Source organism: Sminthopsis crassicaudata, chromosome 3 (genome assembly GCF_048593235.1).
Source record: "Sminthopsis crassicaudata isolate SCR6 chromosome 3, ASM4859323v1, whole genome shotgun sequence".
In the NCBI taxonomy this organism is placed as follows: Eukaryota; Metazoa; Chordata; class Mammalia; order Dasyuromorphia; family Dasyuridae; genus Sminthopsis; species Sminthopsis crassicaudata.
The window spans coordinates 448,514,356-448,532,067 of NC_133619.1; the positions used below are offsets into that span (position 1 = coordinate 448,514,356).

The 17,712-nt window shown below is 33.9% G+C and overlaps 1 protein-coding gene across 4 annotated transcripts in view; it reads right to left on the reverse strand.

The window, feature by feature from the left end:
* Nucleotides 1-17,712, reverse strand: part of SCN2A (sodium voltage-gated channel alpha subunit 2) — a 155,728-nt gene that overhangs the window by 108,283 nt on the left and 29,733 nt on the right. For 2 of the 4 annotated variants that reach the window (XM_074303235.1, XM_074303236.1), the window contains exons 2-3: nucleotides 7,694-8,012; nucleotides 6,214-6,332 (exon numbers count right to left, since the gene is read on the reverse strand). In XM_074303235.1, the coding sequence (XP_074159336.1) occupies nucleotides 6,214-6,332; nucleotides 7,694-7,960 (386 nt within the window). In that variant the 5' untranslated portion in view covers nucleotides 7,961-8,012. Of the gene's footprint in view, nucleotides 1-6,213; nucleotides 6,333-7,693; nucleotides 8,013-9,361; nucleotides 9,483-9,801; nucleotides 9,924-17,712 lie in introns of those variants that run through there. The other 2 variants (XM_074303239.1, XM_074303238.1) reach the window with 2 other exon arrangements.

The following is a 17,712-nucleotide window of genomic DNA, read 5'->3' on the forward strand; positions in this document are numbered from 1 at the left end:
GGAATCTGAGTGTAGGCTGAAGCATACCTTTTCACATTATTTTTCTTTTTTTTTTTTTTCCCTTGAAACATGGCTAAAATGGAAATATGTTTTTCATGACTTCACATGTACAACTATCACATTTCTTGTCTTCTCAATGAGTAAGGAAGGGAATGAAAACTCAAAATTCAGAATTAAAAAAAAAAGAATGTTAAAAAAATAATAAATTTAATTTAAAAAAATAAAATAGACCTTAGAAAATTGATAATCAAGCAGAAATTAAAATTACAAGGTCCCATTGAAAAATAACATATTTTGAGTTTCCAAATTCAGTATGCTGTTAAATTTACATTTATTAACAAATAGCAGTTCTCTTGGAATTAACATATTTGATAAGAGATGCAAATAATAGTATTTCTGACTCTGAGGCCAACTTTCTATTCATGACAACAGGCTACTTTTTGTAGGAAAGAATTACCAGTTGTATTATCTGAAAAAGAACTTTAAATTCAATAACACAAGGACCAAATCTTTATCTAAATATGATTTATAATGAATATAATATCTTTCATGTTAGAACAAATAAATATTTTAAAGGAATGATATCTAAGCAATTTATACCATTTAAATCTCCAATTTCTTTTCTGTATCTTTCTGCAAAGTTTTTTGTATTAGGAATGACCACAAATTTAATATGTTTCCCTCTAGTCCCTTAAATAGGATGAGCTTCCATGGCCACTGCCTGGTCATTATGTAGTTCAACTAGGTCAATAAAGCATCATTGTTCTAGTATCGTAAAACTAGATAGAGTTGGAAAGGTCCAATAACCCCCAGGGTCATCAAATTCAACTCCCTTCCCTTAGGGCAGCTAGGTGGTGCTAGATTAACGAATACAGGACTAAAGTCAAGTTCAAATTCAGTCTCCAATACTTTCTAGCTGTGTGGCTCTAGGAAAGTCATTTAATCCTGTTTGCCTCAGTTTCCTCATCTGTAAAGTGGGAATAATAAACATGTCTACCTTGCAAGGAATTGTGAATGAGATAATAATTATAAAGTGCCAACATGTAGTAAGCACTATATAAATGTTTATTGTTGTTATTATTATTATTATCTATAAATTGAAAAGGAGGAACCACATGAAATCTTGTTCCTAGATCCAATACCTTCTGACTTTATAACAAAAACATTTAAACAAGTTTATATATCCCTGTAGGAGAGAAAGAATAAAACTGGGAATTATAATAATAGGGCTTTGTGTTTTTATAATTTTTAATCAATATAACTAAATAAAATTCTGAGAAGTGTTTGAAGACTTCTAGGTTAGACACCATTGACGTCTTGTTAATATAATCCATTTTTTTAATCATTTCACTCTTTCACTTTGTTTATAAAATATGATAGTTTAGTGCAGAATGCACAAAGAGAGGGGTTACATAAATCATCCACAATCAAGCAAAGAGCATTTGAAGCATACATGAAAATACAATTTTAAGGTTCTGATCACCAATCCAGTGGTAAAAACATTAAGCAATTCCATTTGTAATTACGTATAGCAATTATGGCTATGGGGCCATTATTAGCAGTATTATAACCTCCTCTTTGTGGGATTTCTTTCAGCACTTTTGTTTAAGTCGTTTCCTTTTCAGAATAGTTATATTAGACAAGGTTAAATTTACTTAGGGAAATATCTCCCTTCATTTTGGGAAGAGGTTGCAATTTTATGTAATGGAAAGGAGAGCAAACAGATTTTTCTTGAGCCTCATTGACAATATCATAAAGAAACAAGGAGTAGGTAAAAGAGATAAGAACATATTAATGTGTTAAACAAGTGTAAAGAAAGTTTCCTTTATGAAATTGGGAAGGCAATCTGCCACTGGCCTTTACAAAATTAAACTTGAGTCATTTTCTAGAATATGACAAACTATGTCTGTATCAAAGGTCAAATAGTATAGGAAGAGATTACTAACTATCCTACTGGCCAGGGCAGAAACTGAATTCAGCATGGAGAAGATAGAAACAGCGTCATACAGAGAGAGAGAGGGAAGAGAGAAAGAGGGAGAGAAGGGGAGAGAGGAGGGAAATGGGGAAAGGGAGAGAGAGAGAGAGAGAGAGAGAGAGAGAGAGAGAGAGAGAGAGAGAGAGAGAGAGAGAGACAGAGAGACAGAGAGAGAGAGAGATGGAAAGGGAGACTGGAAGAAGGAGACAGGGAGAGGGAAAAAGGGAGAGGGAGAGAGTGTGAGGGAGAGGAAAAGAGGGATAGAAAGAGATGAAGAGGGAGAGGGAGACAGAGAGGAGGGGAGAGAGACAAAGACAGAAACAAAGAAACAGGGAGACAGAAAGACAAAGAGACAGAGACAGAAAGACAGGAACAGAGAAAGGTTGAAAAAGAAAGGGAGAGGAAGAAGCGAGAGAAGGAGAGGAAGATGGAAAGAGGGAGAGGAAGAGAGGGAGACAGAGAGAGGGAAAGGGGGAGGAGAGGGAGATTGAGGAAAGAGATGGAGAAGAAGAGAGAGAGATGGAGCAGAAGAGAGGGAGGGGGACATAGAGAGGGATAGGGAAAGAGGGAAAGGTTGAGATGGAGAGGGAAAGAGGAGAGAAAGAGGCAAAGGGAAAGATGAAGAGGAAGGGGGGAAGAGGAAGAAGGAGAGAGGGAGAGGGAGAAAAATTTAGGAAAGGAGCAGCTTCAGGAAGCATATCCCCTGGCAGCAAAGAAGAGAGGCAATTGTGAATTCAAAAGAATTATTTCTGGCAGATAGAAGTAAAACTGAGAAGTGCAGAGCTAGGAATCTAAGGTGAGAAATCCACGTAGAAGAGATGCTGAGTTCAGGGGAAGCAGCATGACGTGACAAAAAGAAGAGAAAGGACATCAGGATTTTGCAGTAATAGGGGCCTTGGCCACTGTATTCCCTACATGTGGGCTTCATTACCACTTTACTCTAAGTTTATGCTTACTCTTCCATTGATGTTGTATGTATTCCTGGGAAGGTGTGTTCCAGATTATTTTTGTTGGGGAAGGGGTGGGAAAGAGACATTTTGAAGCTAGCATTCTTACTATGTAATGTCAGGAAATATTTTATTTTGAGTTGTGTCTCCTGGGTAACAATTAAGGGAAGCCAATTTTAGGAGGGCAGACCCAAATAATATCTTCGAAACCACAGGGAAATGTCATTCTTCAGGGAATACCCAGATACAAGGGCAGAGTCAGCTAGCTCTCAGGGTTGGAGTGGGGAGGTATGCTACATTTACTTTTTTTTTTTTTTAATTGAAAAATACTTAAAATGTAAAAGATGGTGGGGTAGCGAACTTATCTGTTAGTCTCAAAGAAGAAAGCCAGGTATACACAAAGGGAACAATGAAGGTAGAACAAACTTATCAAGTCTCAAAATCTGGACTAATGAAGCACATTTATTAATATGTATTAACAGAAGTATGAATCTCATTATTATGCAAAATACCTGATATTTGCCTAGCATTTTTCAGTTTACAAAGCACTTATACATTATATCATTATGTGATCCTCAAAATAACAATATAAAAATGCAAATAGCATAAATAACTTGAACCTCAAATAAATAACCTACCCAGGTCATAAGACCAATAAATCATAGCATTTTTAGTTGAAAGGGAACATTTGCTACTATTGGTCCTATTGCTTCATTTTATAGATGAGGAAACCAGTTATGCAGTTGCGAACAGAAAGTAAGTTCTCTAATTCTTATTATAGGCTCATTTCACCCTATAATTCTATGATAGTAGCAGATTTGGTTTGAACTACAGGGATAAGTAAGGTTGAATCTAGGTGAAGAATGGGAATGATTGTCAAGATGGAATGTATAACAGTACTGGCTTTTCCAGAAATTAATTTTATAATCTTTATATATAGTAAGAGAGTAGGATTTGAAAGGGTCATATAAATATCAAAACTATGTTGTCTTAAAAAAACCAAGTATAGTAAATATAACTACAATTTATCAGCTTATCAATTTTCTAAGTTCAAGACACAAAGCTATTTTTACATCCTAACAGCTAATGAAGACAACAACCATCTGTTAAATAAATAACAGTAAAAAACAGAAGCATTAAAATAAGTACAATCTATTAATTTTCTGAGAGTTAATAGTCATTAGCTCTTGATGGAATAATTCTAGCTCTTACTTAGAGGTAGATAGGTTGCACAGTGGACGAAATGTCAGAAAAAAAGTGTCAGAAACACTTGAGTGCAAATCTATCCTTGGACACCAGCTATGTGATCTTGGACAAATTACATAAGGCCAGTCTGCATCAGTTTCCTTAACTGTAAAATGGGGATAATAATAGCACTTATCTCCCAGCATTACCATAATGACCAAATGAGATCATATTTATAAAGCATTTAGCATAGCGCTGCACCCAGCTGATATTTTCTAAATGCTTTTTCTCTTCTCTTCCACTTCCCTTTCCATAACAAATCACCCAACAGGAAAGTATCCTGTTAGGAAATAATCTAAGACACTATCAAATGGGAGATTCTCTACCATCTGTATCTTGTCAATTCTAGCACCAGTGTCAAAGGGATTGCAGTATTGTTCCTTTTTAGAATATGATCTTGAGATCATAAACTAGATCTTTTATTCTGTCCTCAACTCTTTCTATATAGTAAGGCACCAAAATTTTAACTCTGTCAGCCAGTCGTTTAGTGTGAACAGGGATCTGGTAAGAGTACTATCTCCACCAAAATGAAATCTCTACTACTTAGTATTCATTCCTCTGAGTTCATAAGGTTGAAAGATTCATCATCCTACAGCTAATGATGACTGAAATAAAGCTCTTGTGATGAGCTGCTTTGAATTTAGCCAGGCTGGCTTCTGGACAAACTGTCACCAAACCACAAATTCAAATCTTTTAACTTGGATAGAATCTGACAGTGCTTGCATTCAAAGGAACTAATGTCACCAAAGTGCCTGTGGATGTCTCTAGTGATGAATTATCACCAGCTCACACTATTTCTCCCAGCTCTGATACTTAAAGGTTATCTTCTTATAGAAGTTAGGCATCCCTAAATTAAAATTGAAACTGCAACAGTTATAGGTATATGATATACACTGGCTAGCTATATCCTAGGTTCCAAGACTCAAACTTTTTCACTTCTCTATCTTAGTTTTCTAGATGTGGATTATTACATAAATGCTTCCTCAGCCTCTTTTGCCCTGACTTTCTAAAGCTCTCTAATTCTAAGTTAAATCCTTCTCAGGACCTACTTCTAATATTTTGTCCTAAAGACTAATTGTTTCTTTTTATGTTTGATCTGCTTAGATTGGATTGAGGAGAAATATAAGAGGCTATAAGGGAATTAAGTTCCAAGAGAAACTTTTTTCTATCAAAGCAATTAATCTCTTTAGGAGTATACAGAGTCTTAGTAAATTTAGTAAATTTAAGGAGCCAAAAAAGAGTTTTCATTGGAAATATAATATGAAAACTATTCAAAAGCTAATGCATATGTATGTATATATATATATACACACACAAATACCTATCTATATTTAATATATATATACATATATATATGTGTGTGTGTGTGTGTACATGGCTTAAGTATATATCCAGTAGAATTCATGTGACATCTTTAAATGCTGAATTGAAAAGCAGTCAAAAGTGAATTTATTAAAACAAACTTTTAAAAATTAAATTGTGAAAGTATTAGATTATAGTCAATGAAATACATAGAACATTAATATTTTATAAAGAAAACAAATTTCCAAGAGATATTTAGTAATAATTCCTTGGCTTCATCTTTATATAAAAAGGACATTCAAATTAGATCAAAATATAAAAAGTATGAGATTCAAATTATTTTTTCCGGTAAGTAAATTAATCAAAGTAAATGGAGCTTAAAATTTACTTGATGTTATAAGCATTATTATACTATTTTATTATATTAATATAAGTTATACTATTTTAAGTTAGAAGCATAATATGGAAAGAAAGAAATTAAGAAGTGACAAGAAAAGGTTTTTTTACAAAAGGAAAAAAAACAAGAAGTACAAGAGTGATAATTAAGATTGACTTGGGAAAGAAGGAAAATAAGAAAGAAGAGAAATAGTTTACTTACCTCTGATTTCCTCATTGAATAAGTTGAGAGAGAATACACAAGAGAAATAGACTAGAGAAACACCGTTCACATTGGTTTTGAAATGAAATATATAGAAAAATAAATCCCAAATAGCAAATAATATGGAACAACTTGAAAAAGGATATGAATGTACCAAAATCTTAATAGCTATTTTTCTAATAGGGTTGAAAGGAGTTAAAATGTACAGGGCAGATGTGGCACTGAATCTGAAGATTGCCTTCCCTTTATTCAATACTATAAAAGTCTGGAAAAAAAAAAGAAACATGTAAAATAGAGTGAGAACATACAGTAATAGGATTTAAAACATAATCTGTATTACTTTTTCCTTAGCACTAATTAGTGTATTAAATTAACCAGACTTAAGCATTCAAAAGGGAAAAAAAAAAGCAAGTTATCTGGAAATGTGCTCATTTTGATATTATTCCATTCAATCTCAATAAAATGCAACAATGTACTAACTCTTGTCTTACAGCATAATTAATCTAACATGTATATCTGTTACTTGTTTCCAAGGTAACTACATAAGCTTCTCCTTTACTTGATAGGTACAATTAAAAATTTTAATATAATGACTTAAAATTATTAAATTCAAAAAAGTAACTCGGGATAAAGAAAATCTAAGTTTTATAATCTTTACAAGACAAATTGTCAATTTAATTTATCATTCAGATGAGGTATAGTTTAAATATCTTTATCTTTAATAAAATAAAATTTTCTTCACTATGATCTTTAGCATTTCCCAAGTGTGTTCCTTCTTACCTTTATCTTCATTCTAGAATTTTCCCCTCATTTTTCAAATTCTTTGTTACATATTTTTCTTTTAGATAATCTCTAAATAATATATTTTATATATTATATATAATAAAATAAAAAGAAATAATTTAAATAATTAAATTTGCTGAATATTAAGGCATATGTAATACAGATACTATTTGTAGAAAGATATTTTGATATTTACAAATGGTAGCATCATGGAATTCTCTTAATTTCATAAGAAGTTGAATATAATTAATGTTTATTTCACTGAGCAAATATTTCTTCCTACTGACTCTAAATTTCCTAAATACTTGGTGAAGTATTTGTCCACTCAATGTAGGATTCAGGTGGTAAATAATTATTTGCTTATTCATTTTGAGGTAATGGTATACTGGTAAATGTTTATCAACTGACTTTCTGAAAAAATTTTTTTAAATGTACATACAGCACACTTTAAATTAAATGTATATCATTAATGTTTTCTTCATTACTTTTTTTTTTTTAGTTTAGGTAATCAACCAAACAATAAATCATCTCACAGCATTTGCCAATTTCTAAGATGTAAATGCTCACACTGAAAATTCAGTATTTGGATCTCTTGAACTGGTATGAGCTGGTTCCAGCATAGGCTTGGTTTTAGGTTAGTTCTGAGGGTTCTAGGTTCAACTTAATCCATCCCAAATACTCCAAACATAGTTGATGTACTTCATGATTGAATTCACCTGGATTCTTAGTGATGTTTAATATATGTCATTATATGGTTCTGGCTTCATCTTGGATGAGACTCAATTTAGATCTTGTAACTTTAATATGAGTTTAATAGTAAAGGAAATTGAATTAATGACTCACTTTTTTATTGATATAATATGGATCCAGGTCCTCCAAGGGCTCTGACACCATTCCTGGTGGAATGTCTCCATAAATAAATGGAAGGGATTTTCCTGCTTCCAAATCACTATTTGCTTTGGGGCCATTTTCATCATCCTCATCCTTTCGTCCTTGTTTAGGTTTTGTAGCTTTTTCTTCTGCAATGCGTTGCTCAATAGCAGCAAGGGATTCCCTGGTGAAGTAGCGAAAGCTGTCAGGTCCTGGTGGTACCAGCACTGATTGTGCCATCTTTTCATCCTGCACCTTTTAATTACCGTTTAGCTTCTTGCATAAGAAAGTGCTATGGAAACATGAGAGGACAAAAAGGCAATGAGTATTACGATAAACGACAAACACAATAATGAGATGTTACTTAAAACTTTTACATGAGGAGCAGGGACAAAATATGCAAGCCAAGATATATAGCTATGTGAATATCTATAGATAAACATAAAAAACAAAAGCACTATTTGGCATTCAGGGAATTGCAATTTGCTGGTTTTATTTTTCCTCCCTAGATAATATATATTACATTATGTGGAAGGTATAGATGAAGTAACCTAAGTTTTAAGTAAATGCTACTAGAAGGAAAATATATAATCTAAAGCTCTGAAATGAATGTTTGATGGTTTCTCCTTGCTGTTCTACTTGTGTGAATATTTTTGGCAGCCATCTTTTAGCAGACTGTCTGAAACAATTGGAAAACAGAGTGGGAGGGAGAGAGGGAGAAGAGAGTGTGTCATATTGAATATCATAAAAAAGGAAGCACAAAGGATTTCCAAAGATCTCCCCATCTTTTCCTTTCTCTTTATCCACCACTACCTCAAAAGACTTTCTAATGAATCAATACACTTGTTAAAGGGTACTGGAAATACAGGTAAAAGCTTGCTTCGTTACCTGCCTATGTTGCTTGTGAACAAGTTATTGGAGATGCAGGGGAAGCCCTATCTTTTTATAGAGCTGCTCAGGAAGCTCCACAGGCAGGGTCATGGTTCTTGCCAAATTGAACAGGAAGTCATTAACATCAGGGATCTGTAGCTGGACCTCCTGATTTAGTAACCTGCTGCTGGCTAACATTATTGCTTTGGAAATTAATCATTCTACAGCAGTTTAAGAAACTGCCAGAAACATTTCATTTTCTTAAAAAGTACCTACCTATTTTGCAATAAGTTAAAAATACCACCTAACTAGCTTCCATTTAAGAATTTTAATTTGTTTTAAAAAAATTGAAGCTAAAGAAAAAGCAAGAAAAACTGACCCATCATCCCTTAGAGGAGACTGTCACGTTATAGATTCAGCTACACAGAGGTTCTGATCATATCCTCCTGGTACATAATATAATACTGGGTAGTGTAGCTCTCATCAAAACATGGCAAACCTATCCCCAAAATGCTATCACTGAATGAACATTATTAAGAATTTACTGTATTTAGAACTGAAGGACAACGTAAATCTGAACTCTTGAATGCAACCTTTAAGACCTTTCACCTTCCTTCAAATACCTTTTAAATACCACATAACAATATGAGATCTATTATTTGATGGCAATATGAAATAATCATAATCTCACTCCTACAGAGTGAGCCATATAAGCTGTAAAAATAGATCACAGGGCTGTTTTCTCAGTATTTTCCTCTGAAGTATACCCACCGGACTTCTCTGGAAGCAGCGCGGCTGCAATGAGTACATGTTATCAGAGAACCTTCTAATGAACTGGTTTCCATACTCATTTATCTTCCACCTTTATCTCCTCAGACAGGTACATGCCTACCTGTAAGTATGTAAGTGTGTACAAATATATAGAAGTATATACAATACATATACCTATATTTCATATAAATAATAGACATTACATATATGCATGAAAATGATCTCTGCACTCCTGATGGGCATATCTGAAAATATCCTAACATCATATTCTTGGATGCTCCAATAAGGCATGATTTTAAAAAAATGAAATCCAGCAGCCACAAAAGGGTTAATTATGAGAATGAAAGTGGTCCTACTGCAGAATCTCTATGGATTTGACTGTTGTCAAGAGCAGAATCACAGAAAACAAGTAGAGAAATAATATTAAAAAGTATTATTACCCCCTGAAGAATCTTTCATCCAATGATTTTGGCATTGGTAGGCTCACACCAAAAAGACTGCAGCTAAAATTCCATTATGCTTTATTTAAAAAAAAAAAAAAAATTAGGGGGGTGGTAGTGGTGTAACTCCTTGGAAGGACCACACCTAACTTCCTGTAAAAGGATTCTGGTTATTGAAGGAAAAACGGGCATTTCCTGCTTGAGGGAACTACAAAATGATGTTATTATATCTACCACTAGAGGGCACAGAATTGTGATCAATGCTGCTTTGCTTTTCAACACTTGAACAGAAATATAAAAGCTAGATAATAAATTTGGAATTATATATTAACAAATGATACTCCACAATCAGTACCCTAGACAGCCAGGACATATAAAAATGCAAATAAAAAGGGGAAAGAGCATCTGCCAGAGGAATCAAAACATTTATAAACTCATTTAAATTCATGAAAATTTTACGTAGGAATCTTACATTTGCTGTGTTCTAATTCATATTTGTTCTTTAAGAGTTAATTTATCTAATGTGTTATTAATGGCCATTATCATCACTGTGCAATGCAGTTTTACATTTTGTCTATTAATGTAGTAGTTTTTCCCTGGCTTGAAACATTTAGAGTGCCAGAAATAACCAAAAAGTAGCTGGAAAAGCCAGTGAGAGCTCTGGTTATCCTGTAAGCATGTGACTGTGTGTCAGCTGTGAGAACAAGCATTTACTCATATAACAAGAACTGAAAATCCAGTTCAAATGAGAATTGGGCCTCAGATCCAATAAATATCATAAAACAACTCTAAAAAAAGAAATGTAACACTCTGTCCACTTGCTATTCTCTCTGCTTTCTTTTTTTGGGGGGTAAAAATTTGTTTCTATAGGAAAATAGGGATGTAGAAGATGTACTATAGACAGATCTTCTTAATAATGCTGAAATATCTAAAAATGAAGCATCTACCATCAAAATAAACCTCCTTAGAAATTCTGAAGGATATTTAAGGTAATCCCCTCCTAAAGCAGATATCAGACTGGCTAAATATTTGACACTTCACTTTTTAAAAGCCCAGTTTCTCCATCAGTAAAATGAAGCTTTTCTGTCTCAGAATCCATAGGAGTTTAGATTTAATACAATCTACTTGTACAAAACTTCTAAGTTATTTTTTAAATAGAGAAACCAATAGGTGATTACATAATTTGCAAAAATATCCCTGCTGTACAAAAATTTAATTATTCTCTTTGTTTTTAAATTATATATATATATATATATATATATATATATATATATATATATATATATATATATATATAACAGGATAGCTGATAGATGTCCTTCCACACAGAAATTTTTGTTATGCCTCAAAACCACCATGTAAACCTCCTATCTAACCAATTGGGTGGATCACCTAAAGCAAATGTATGAAGGATGTAGGTTAGAATTGCACATGATATGCATGATGAACTGCAAGCTACATGTGTGAGACTATAATTCTAATGGATTAGCAATTAATCAATAAGCATTTGTTAAGCACTTACATACCAAGTTATACACTAAATCTTTGGAATATAACAATTAATAAATCAATCAATAAACCTTTATTAAGTGCCTACTCTGTTCCAGGCACTGTGTGAAAGGCTGGGAATATAAAAACATGAAAAAGATAATTCTTGCATTCATAGAGCTTACATTCTAATGGGGCAAACAATAAACATACAAAGCAATCTATATAGGACATATAGGAAATAATAGAGAGAAGGCATTAGAATTAAGAGAGATTGGGAAAGGCATCCTGAGAAAATTTTGATTTTTGTGGTGACTTTTTAAAGATCAATAGTTGGAGCAGAGGATGGAGAGCATTCCAAGAGAATTCCAGAGAAAATACTGGAAGACAAGAGATGGAGTATATGTATGTCTGGGGAAAAGCCAAGAGGCTAATTGTTTCTGGATCAAAGAATATGTGTTGGGGAATAATGTATAAGAAGACTGGAAAGATCAGATGGGGCAAGGGGTATAAAGGGATTTGAATGTCAAATAGAGCATTTTGCATTTGATCCTGGAGATAATTTATATTACTCCTAAACCCTAAAGATTCAACTAAAATAAAACAATAACTTCACCATAGTGGCAGGATATGAAACCCACATAAAGCATCGACTTTTCTGTATATTATACATAAAACCCAGCAGGAAGAGAAAGAAAATTTTCATTCAAAATAATGAAATAATATATAAAATATTTAGTAGTTTACTTACCAAGACACATAGGAACTTATGAACATAATACAAAAACTCTTTGAGAAAATATAGATCTAAATTGTTGAAGAAAAATTAACATTTTTGGTTAATTTCTGATATTATATTAAAATATCCAAGCCAACTAAATTTGTTAATTCAGTAGCCTATGGATGAAATTACTAAAGCATTACTTTCTAGAGATAGAAAAATTTAAAAAAAAAATTCATTACAAACCAAAGCCCAATGCTTTGAAAAGTAAAAAAAGTGAAATGGAAGGGGTCATAGCTGTAGCAGCTATCAAACTACATTACAAAGCAGTAATCAAAACTATTTGATTTCAGCTAATAGAAAATAGTAAGTAGAAAAGTTGATCAGTGCAATAGTTTAGGGACACAATAAGCAAATGTATATAGTAGAATAATGTCAAATAAACCAAATATCTCAGCTACTATGCTTAAAATAATTTAAAAAATTATCTGTTCTTTTCACTAATTCTTCTCTAGTTAAAAAAAAGAAAAAAGGAAGGAAGGAAGGGAGGAAGGAAAGAACAAGAAAGAAAAGAAGGAAGAAAGGAAGAAAAAAGAAAGAAAAAGAAAAGAAAGTTTCATAGCTTCATAGAATGACAAAACAAATTCTCACATTAACCATGTCTGAAAATATGACTCTCTTCATTTTAAAGTCCTCACATCTCTGCCAGAAAGATGTACAATCTTTTATCTTCATTCTGATCAATACAATAAAGACAGATCAATACTTTCTATAAAGTTATTTTATAATTGTTCTCTTTCTGTTCACTGAGGTCTGCATCAATTCACCAAAGTTTTCCCAGTTTTCTCTGAAATTATCCGTTCCATTCAGCATAGAAATGCAAAAATTCAAGGAACTGCTGTGTGCCACATAGTATTTTTCCCTTTACTTCTAGGAAGCAGTGCTCTTCAATGGGGAATGTCTCTCTCCACCCTTTCTCCACTTTCCAGCTTCCTTTTATGCTTATCTTTTATGTGCCATCTTCCAACTTTATATCACAAGTTTCTGAGGATCAAGAATTGGCTTTCTTTTTGTTTAATATTTGTATTCCTAGCATTTAGCACATAGTAGAAGCTTAATAAATGCCTTCCTCAAGCATTTATTAAGTTCCTACTATGTATTAAGTACTGAACATACATAGAAAGGCAAATATGGATGCTTACAATCAATAGTCAGACCTAGCTTCAAATTCTTGCCTCTGTCCTTTAGTGCCTATTATGACCTTAAGCAACCCATTTAACTTCTCTTGATCTCAGTTTTCTTACTTATAAAATAAGGATTAGATGACCTCAAAGATCCCTTCCACCTCTAAATACATGATCTCCTAACAGTGAGTACAACACAATGATTATTTGTATTTTTATATATTTAAAATTTTAAAGATTTATTTGTTGCAGTAAAAATTGTGATATGAGCTAAGAAGAATATCTGCAATAGATGGTTTTATAAAAAGTGAGGAGGCAACATTTTTTTTTCAGGGGGAGGGATATTGTTATTTAATGACCTTAAACTTTTCTTGCTGAAACAAAAACCCATCTTTCTAGTTTGTGTCAATTTTTTTTTGCCTTTTTTTTTTTTTTGAGAGGCAATTGAGTTTAAGTGACTTGCCCAGGATCACATAGTTAATAATAAGTATCTAAGACCAAATTTTGAATTCAGGTCCTCCTGACTCTAGGGCAAGTACACTATCCACTCTACCAACTAACTATTCCTTAAAACCCTTCTTCTTCTTCTTCTTCTTCTTCTTCTTCTTCTTCTTCTTCTTCTTCTTCTTCTTCTTCTTCTTCTTCTTCTTCTTCTTCTTCTTCTTCTTCTTCTTCTTCTTCTTCTTCTTCTTCTTCTTCTTCTTCTTCTTCTTCTTCTTCTTCTTCTTCTTCTTCTTCTTCTTCTTCTTCTTCTTCTTCTTCTTCTTCTTCTTCTTCTTCTTCTTCTTCTTCCTTCTTCTTTCTTCTTCCTTCTTCTTCTTCCTTCTTCTTCTTCTTCTTCTTCTTCTTCTTCTTCTTCTTCTTCTTCTTCTTCTTCTTCTTCTTCTTCTTCTTCTTCTTCTTCTTCTTCTTCTTCTTCTTCTTCTTCTTCTTCTTCTTCTTCTTCTCTTCTTCTTCTTCTTCTCCTTCTTCTCCTTCTCCTTCTTCTCCTTCTTCTCCTTCTTCTCCTTCTTCTCTTCTTCTCCTTCTTCTCCTTCTTCTCCTTCTTCTCCTTCTTCTCCTTCTTCTCCTTCTTCTCCTTCTTCTCCTTCTTCTCCTTCTTCTCCTTCTTCTCCTTCTTCTCCTTCTTCTTCTTCTTCTTCTTCTTCTTCTTCTTCTTCTTCTTCTTCTTCTTCTTCTTCTTCTTCTTCTTCTTCTTCTTCTTCTTCTTCTTCTTCTTCTTCTTCTTCAACATGATCTTCCTGTGTTGAGATGTAACTGTGAATCATGGAAGATCACATTGCTGAATAATTAAAAATGAGGGCAACAACAAGAGAAGTAGTGTAAATGATACCAACAAAGAACTATATGCTATAGAAAGTGGTACCATCATATGGCATGTGCTTTGGTGGTATCTGCAAAATATCTAGAGAACAAGAGGAAAACTCTCAGCACATGGAGGATTTGTAGAAGAATAGGGAAGAGAATTGCATAATATATGAAGGTTGTGATTTGCACGGAAGGAAGGAGTACTTATATTGATTAGATGACAAAACCCTCAGAATTCCTTAAGTCCAGAAGTAAATAAAATCTCATGGTAAAGCAAAGGCTCAAAGGCTGTGGTAGAAAATTAATAAACAGGCTCAATTTCAAAGCTTGTCCAGGTCATATTGTACTTTGTTTTAACCTAGTTTCTTGCTACAATTATAACACAAGTTTTGTGGATGATACAAAGAATAATAACTAGTCCCTCATCTCAAAAAGCTTAACATCTAGTTGAGTAAATGAGATATATACATTTGAAAAGATAACAATTTAAGAGATACAGTAATGATATGAGAAGGCAACACATCAGCAGAAGGAAGGAAGCAGAGAGAGTGGGAAGGTGTCTGAAGAGAAAATAGGAACTGACACTACCACCATCAACCAGGCCTGCCATCTGGCTTCCTATGAGGTTTTTTCATTGTCCCCCTGGGTTGTGCTTTGCAGGGAAAAAAATTTCAAGTGGGACTTACTAATGACAAGACCCTGGAATATAGCAATTCTACCAGGAACAAGGGAATTGCATGGTGCCATTGCAGTGACACTCTGCTAAGGTAGTCAAGTATGGAGACAATAGACAAGAGCAGGACACTCTGTCAGAGCTGCATGGTGAAACAAGACAGAAAAAATGTTATAGAATAATAAAAGAAAGAGCGAAAGGGAGAGAGGACGAGACAGAGAGAGAGAGAGCAACAGAGAGAAAAAGAAATATGTCATACCTGTGAATCAATGGGAAGGATGACATCTAAGTACTATGGAGACCCACATTTATATAATTTGTTTTAAGTTTACCAAGAGCTTTACTCAACCATTCTGTGAGACAAAGGCTTACTATAGCAAGACTAAAATGAGTTCAAAGAAATCAATGTGATTGGTTCAGAGTACTGACTCTGAAACCTAGGTTTCTCCTGAGTCCAAATCCAAATCTTTTCACAATAACATGCTGCTTCTCTAAAGGACTAAAGGAAGCTTTTTTGAGGAAAAACCTCTTCTGGAGGCAAATTTCCCCTTTTGGGGATCTCAGCAGCAGCCATGGTCTCAATTAGTAGTACTAGGCAGAAGACTACAAAGCCTACATAACCCACTTACCTTTCTCCTAAACTCTAATCCTGTTCTCACCGTCTGTTGGATATTTAATTGTCCCATATTGTGTTGTTGATGAGTTCTGTCTTATTTTTCAGGACCACAAGGACCATACTTTCCATAGGGTTTTTGGGGGGGCATAGATACTAGAATGATTGGCCATTTCTTTCTCCAGTGGAGTGAGGAAAACAGGAGTTAAGTGACTTGGTTAGTGTCATGCATCTCCTAAAGATTTGAAGGATATTTGAACTCAATTTTCTGATTCTAGGACCAGTGTTACAGCCACTGAGCTACTACCTAGCTGCCTCTTAATGTCCCATAAGGATCTTAAATTCTACATGTCCAAAACTCCATGTCATTTTTTTTCCTTCCTGACACCTCCTTTTTTGAGGAAAGACACAGATTGTCAATCATTCATTCTCTGCACTTCATCAACATGAACACATGGTAACATCCTTTCCACACCTCCTGCTTTTTGTTGTCTTCCTCCATTAAAATACAAGATCCTTGAGAGCAAAGATTGTCTCTTTTTGCTTGTATATATATTCTTAGTACTTTGAATAGTGCCTCACAAATCATTTTGTTTAACAAATGCTTGTTGACTTGATTTTACTTCTTCCCATATTACACCTCCTTTCCTAACGTCTAAAATTTTTTTCTAGGGTGTCAGAAATGTAAATAACAGTGAGCTGGCAGAGTTCACTAATTCTGCAAGTGAGGGGTTTATCCTATAAAATATCATAAAGAAGAAGACATTTCAGGTGTGAACAAAAAATACTGTTGAGTATCCTGAAATATAATGATGAATCACAAGAAATAAGGGTTCCAAAGGTCAAGAAGTCAGTGTCAGTGACAGAGGTTTGGATGAAACCTTGATCCCTATAACAGAATATTTAAAATAGATCCTTAAATCAACATGGAATATATAACACAAGGTATAGCTTCTTGTGAAATTCTAAAAGTATTTTAAGTGACTTGAAGTAATTATTGCAAACCTATTAGAAGGATAAGTAGAAGTTTGAACTCTACATTAATTGATATTATTGGTTTCAGCATTTATTGTATAATATAAAATTTCATTATATTCCAAATCACCCTAGTTTTAAAATGAGGAATTTTTCTTATTTGGTCCCTTAATACCTATATGATAGCACTAATATTTAGTAGTTTCTCCACCATGAATTAGGTCCAGCCCTACTTTTTTCTCCTGAGGCAGAGATTCATTTTCTCTAAAAAGGAAGGCAAAAAAGTGAGCCAGTCTGCTCTATAGGAACTAAGCTAAACTGTAAACCTAATTACTTTTCCTTCTCCAGAGTCTAAAGTGTTACATAGAATTAGGGGAGGAAATTTGTATGTTTTATGCCTTTGGAAGGAAATATTTATTTTTAAAAGCTAATCTGTAGATGGATAAATGGAATTGGGGTTCAGGGGGTTCCTTTACACTTAAGGGAATACCATCATGGGGTTGAAGTCATTTGTAGAGTGCCTAGATAAAACTAATCCCCTAAAGGGTGCTGAAGAATCTGGGGAAGGAGTGAAATATAATCTACATAGCCTTAAGACAATGATGGTTGTGGTAGAAAATGTAATATTTTATATATACATACACACTAATAGAGGAGAGAAGGAAGAGGGGAAAATGAGGGAGAAAAGGGAAGGGAGGAGGAAAGGGAAAGAAAGAGAGAAAAAGAAGAAAGAGAGGAGGGGGGAGAGAGAGAGTAAAGGAGAGAGAGAGGGAAGGGGGGCAAGAAAAGGAGGAAAAAAGAAAGAAAGGGAAAGAGAGGGAGAAGAAGAGGGAGAGGGAAGGGAGAGGAGGGAGGAAAGAGAAGAGAGAGAGGGAGACAGAGAGGAGAAAGAAAGAGGGGGAGGGGAAGGGGATAGAGATAAGGTGAGAGGAAGAGAAGGTAATGGGGA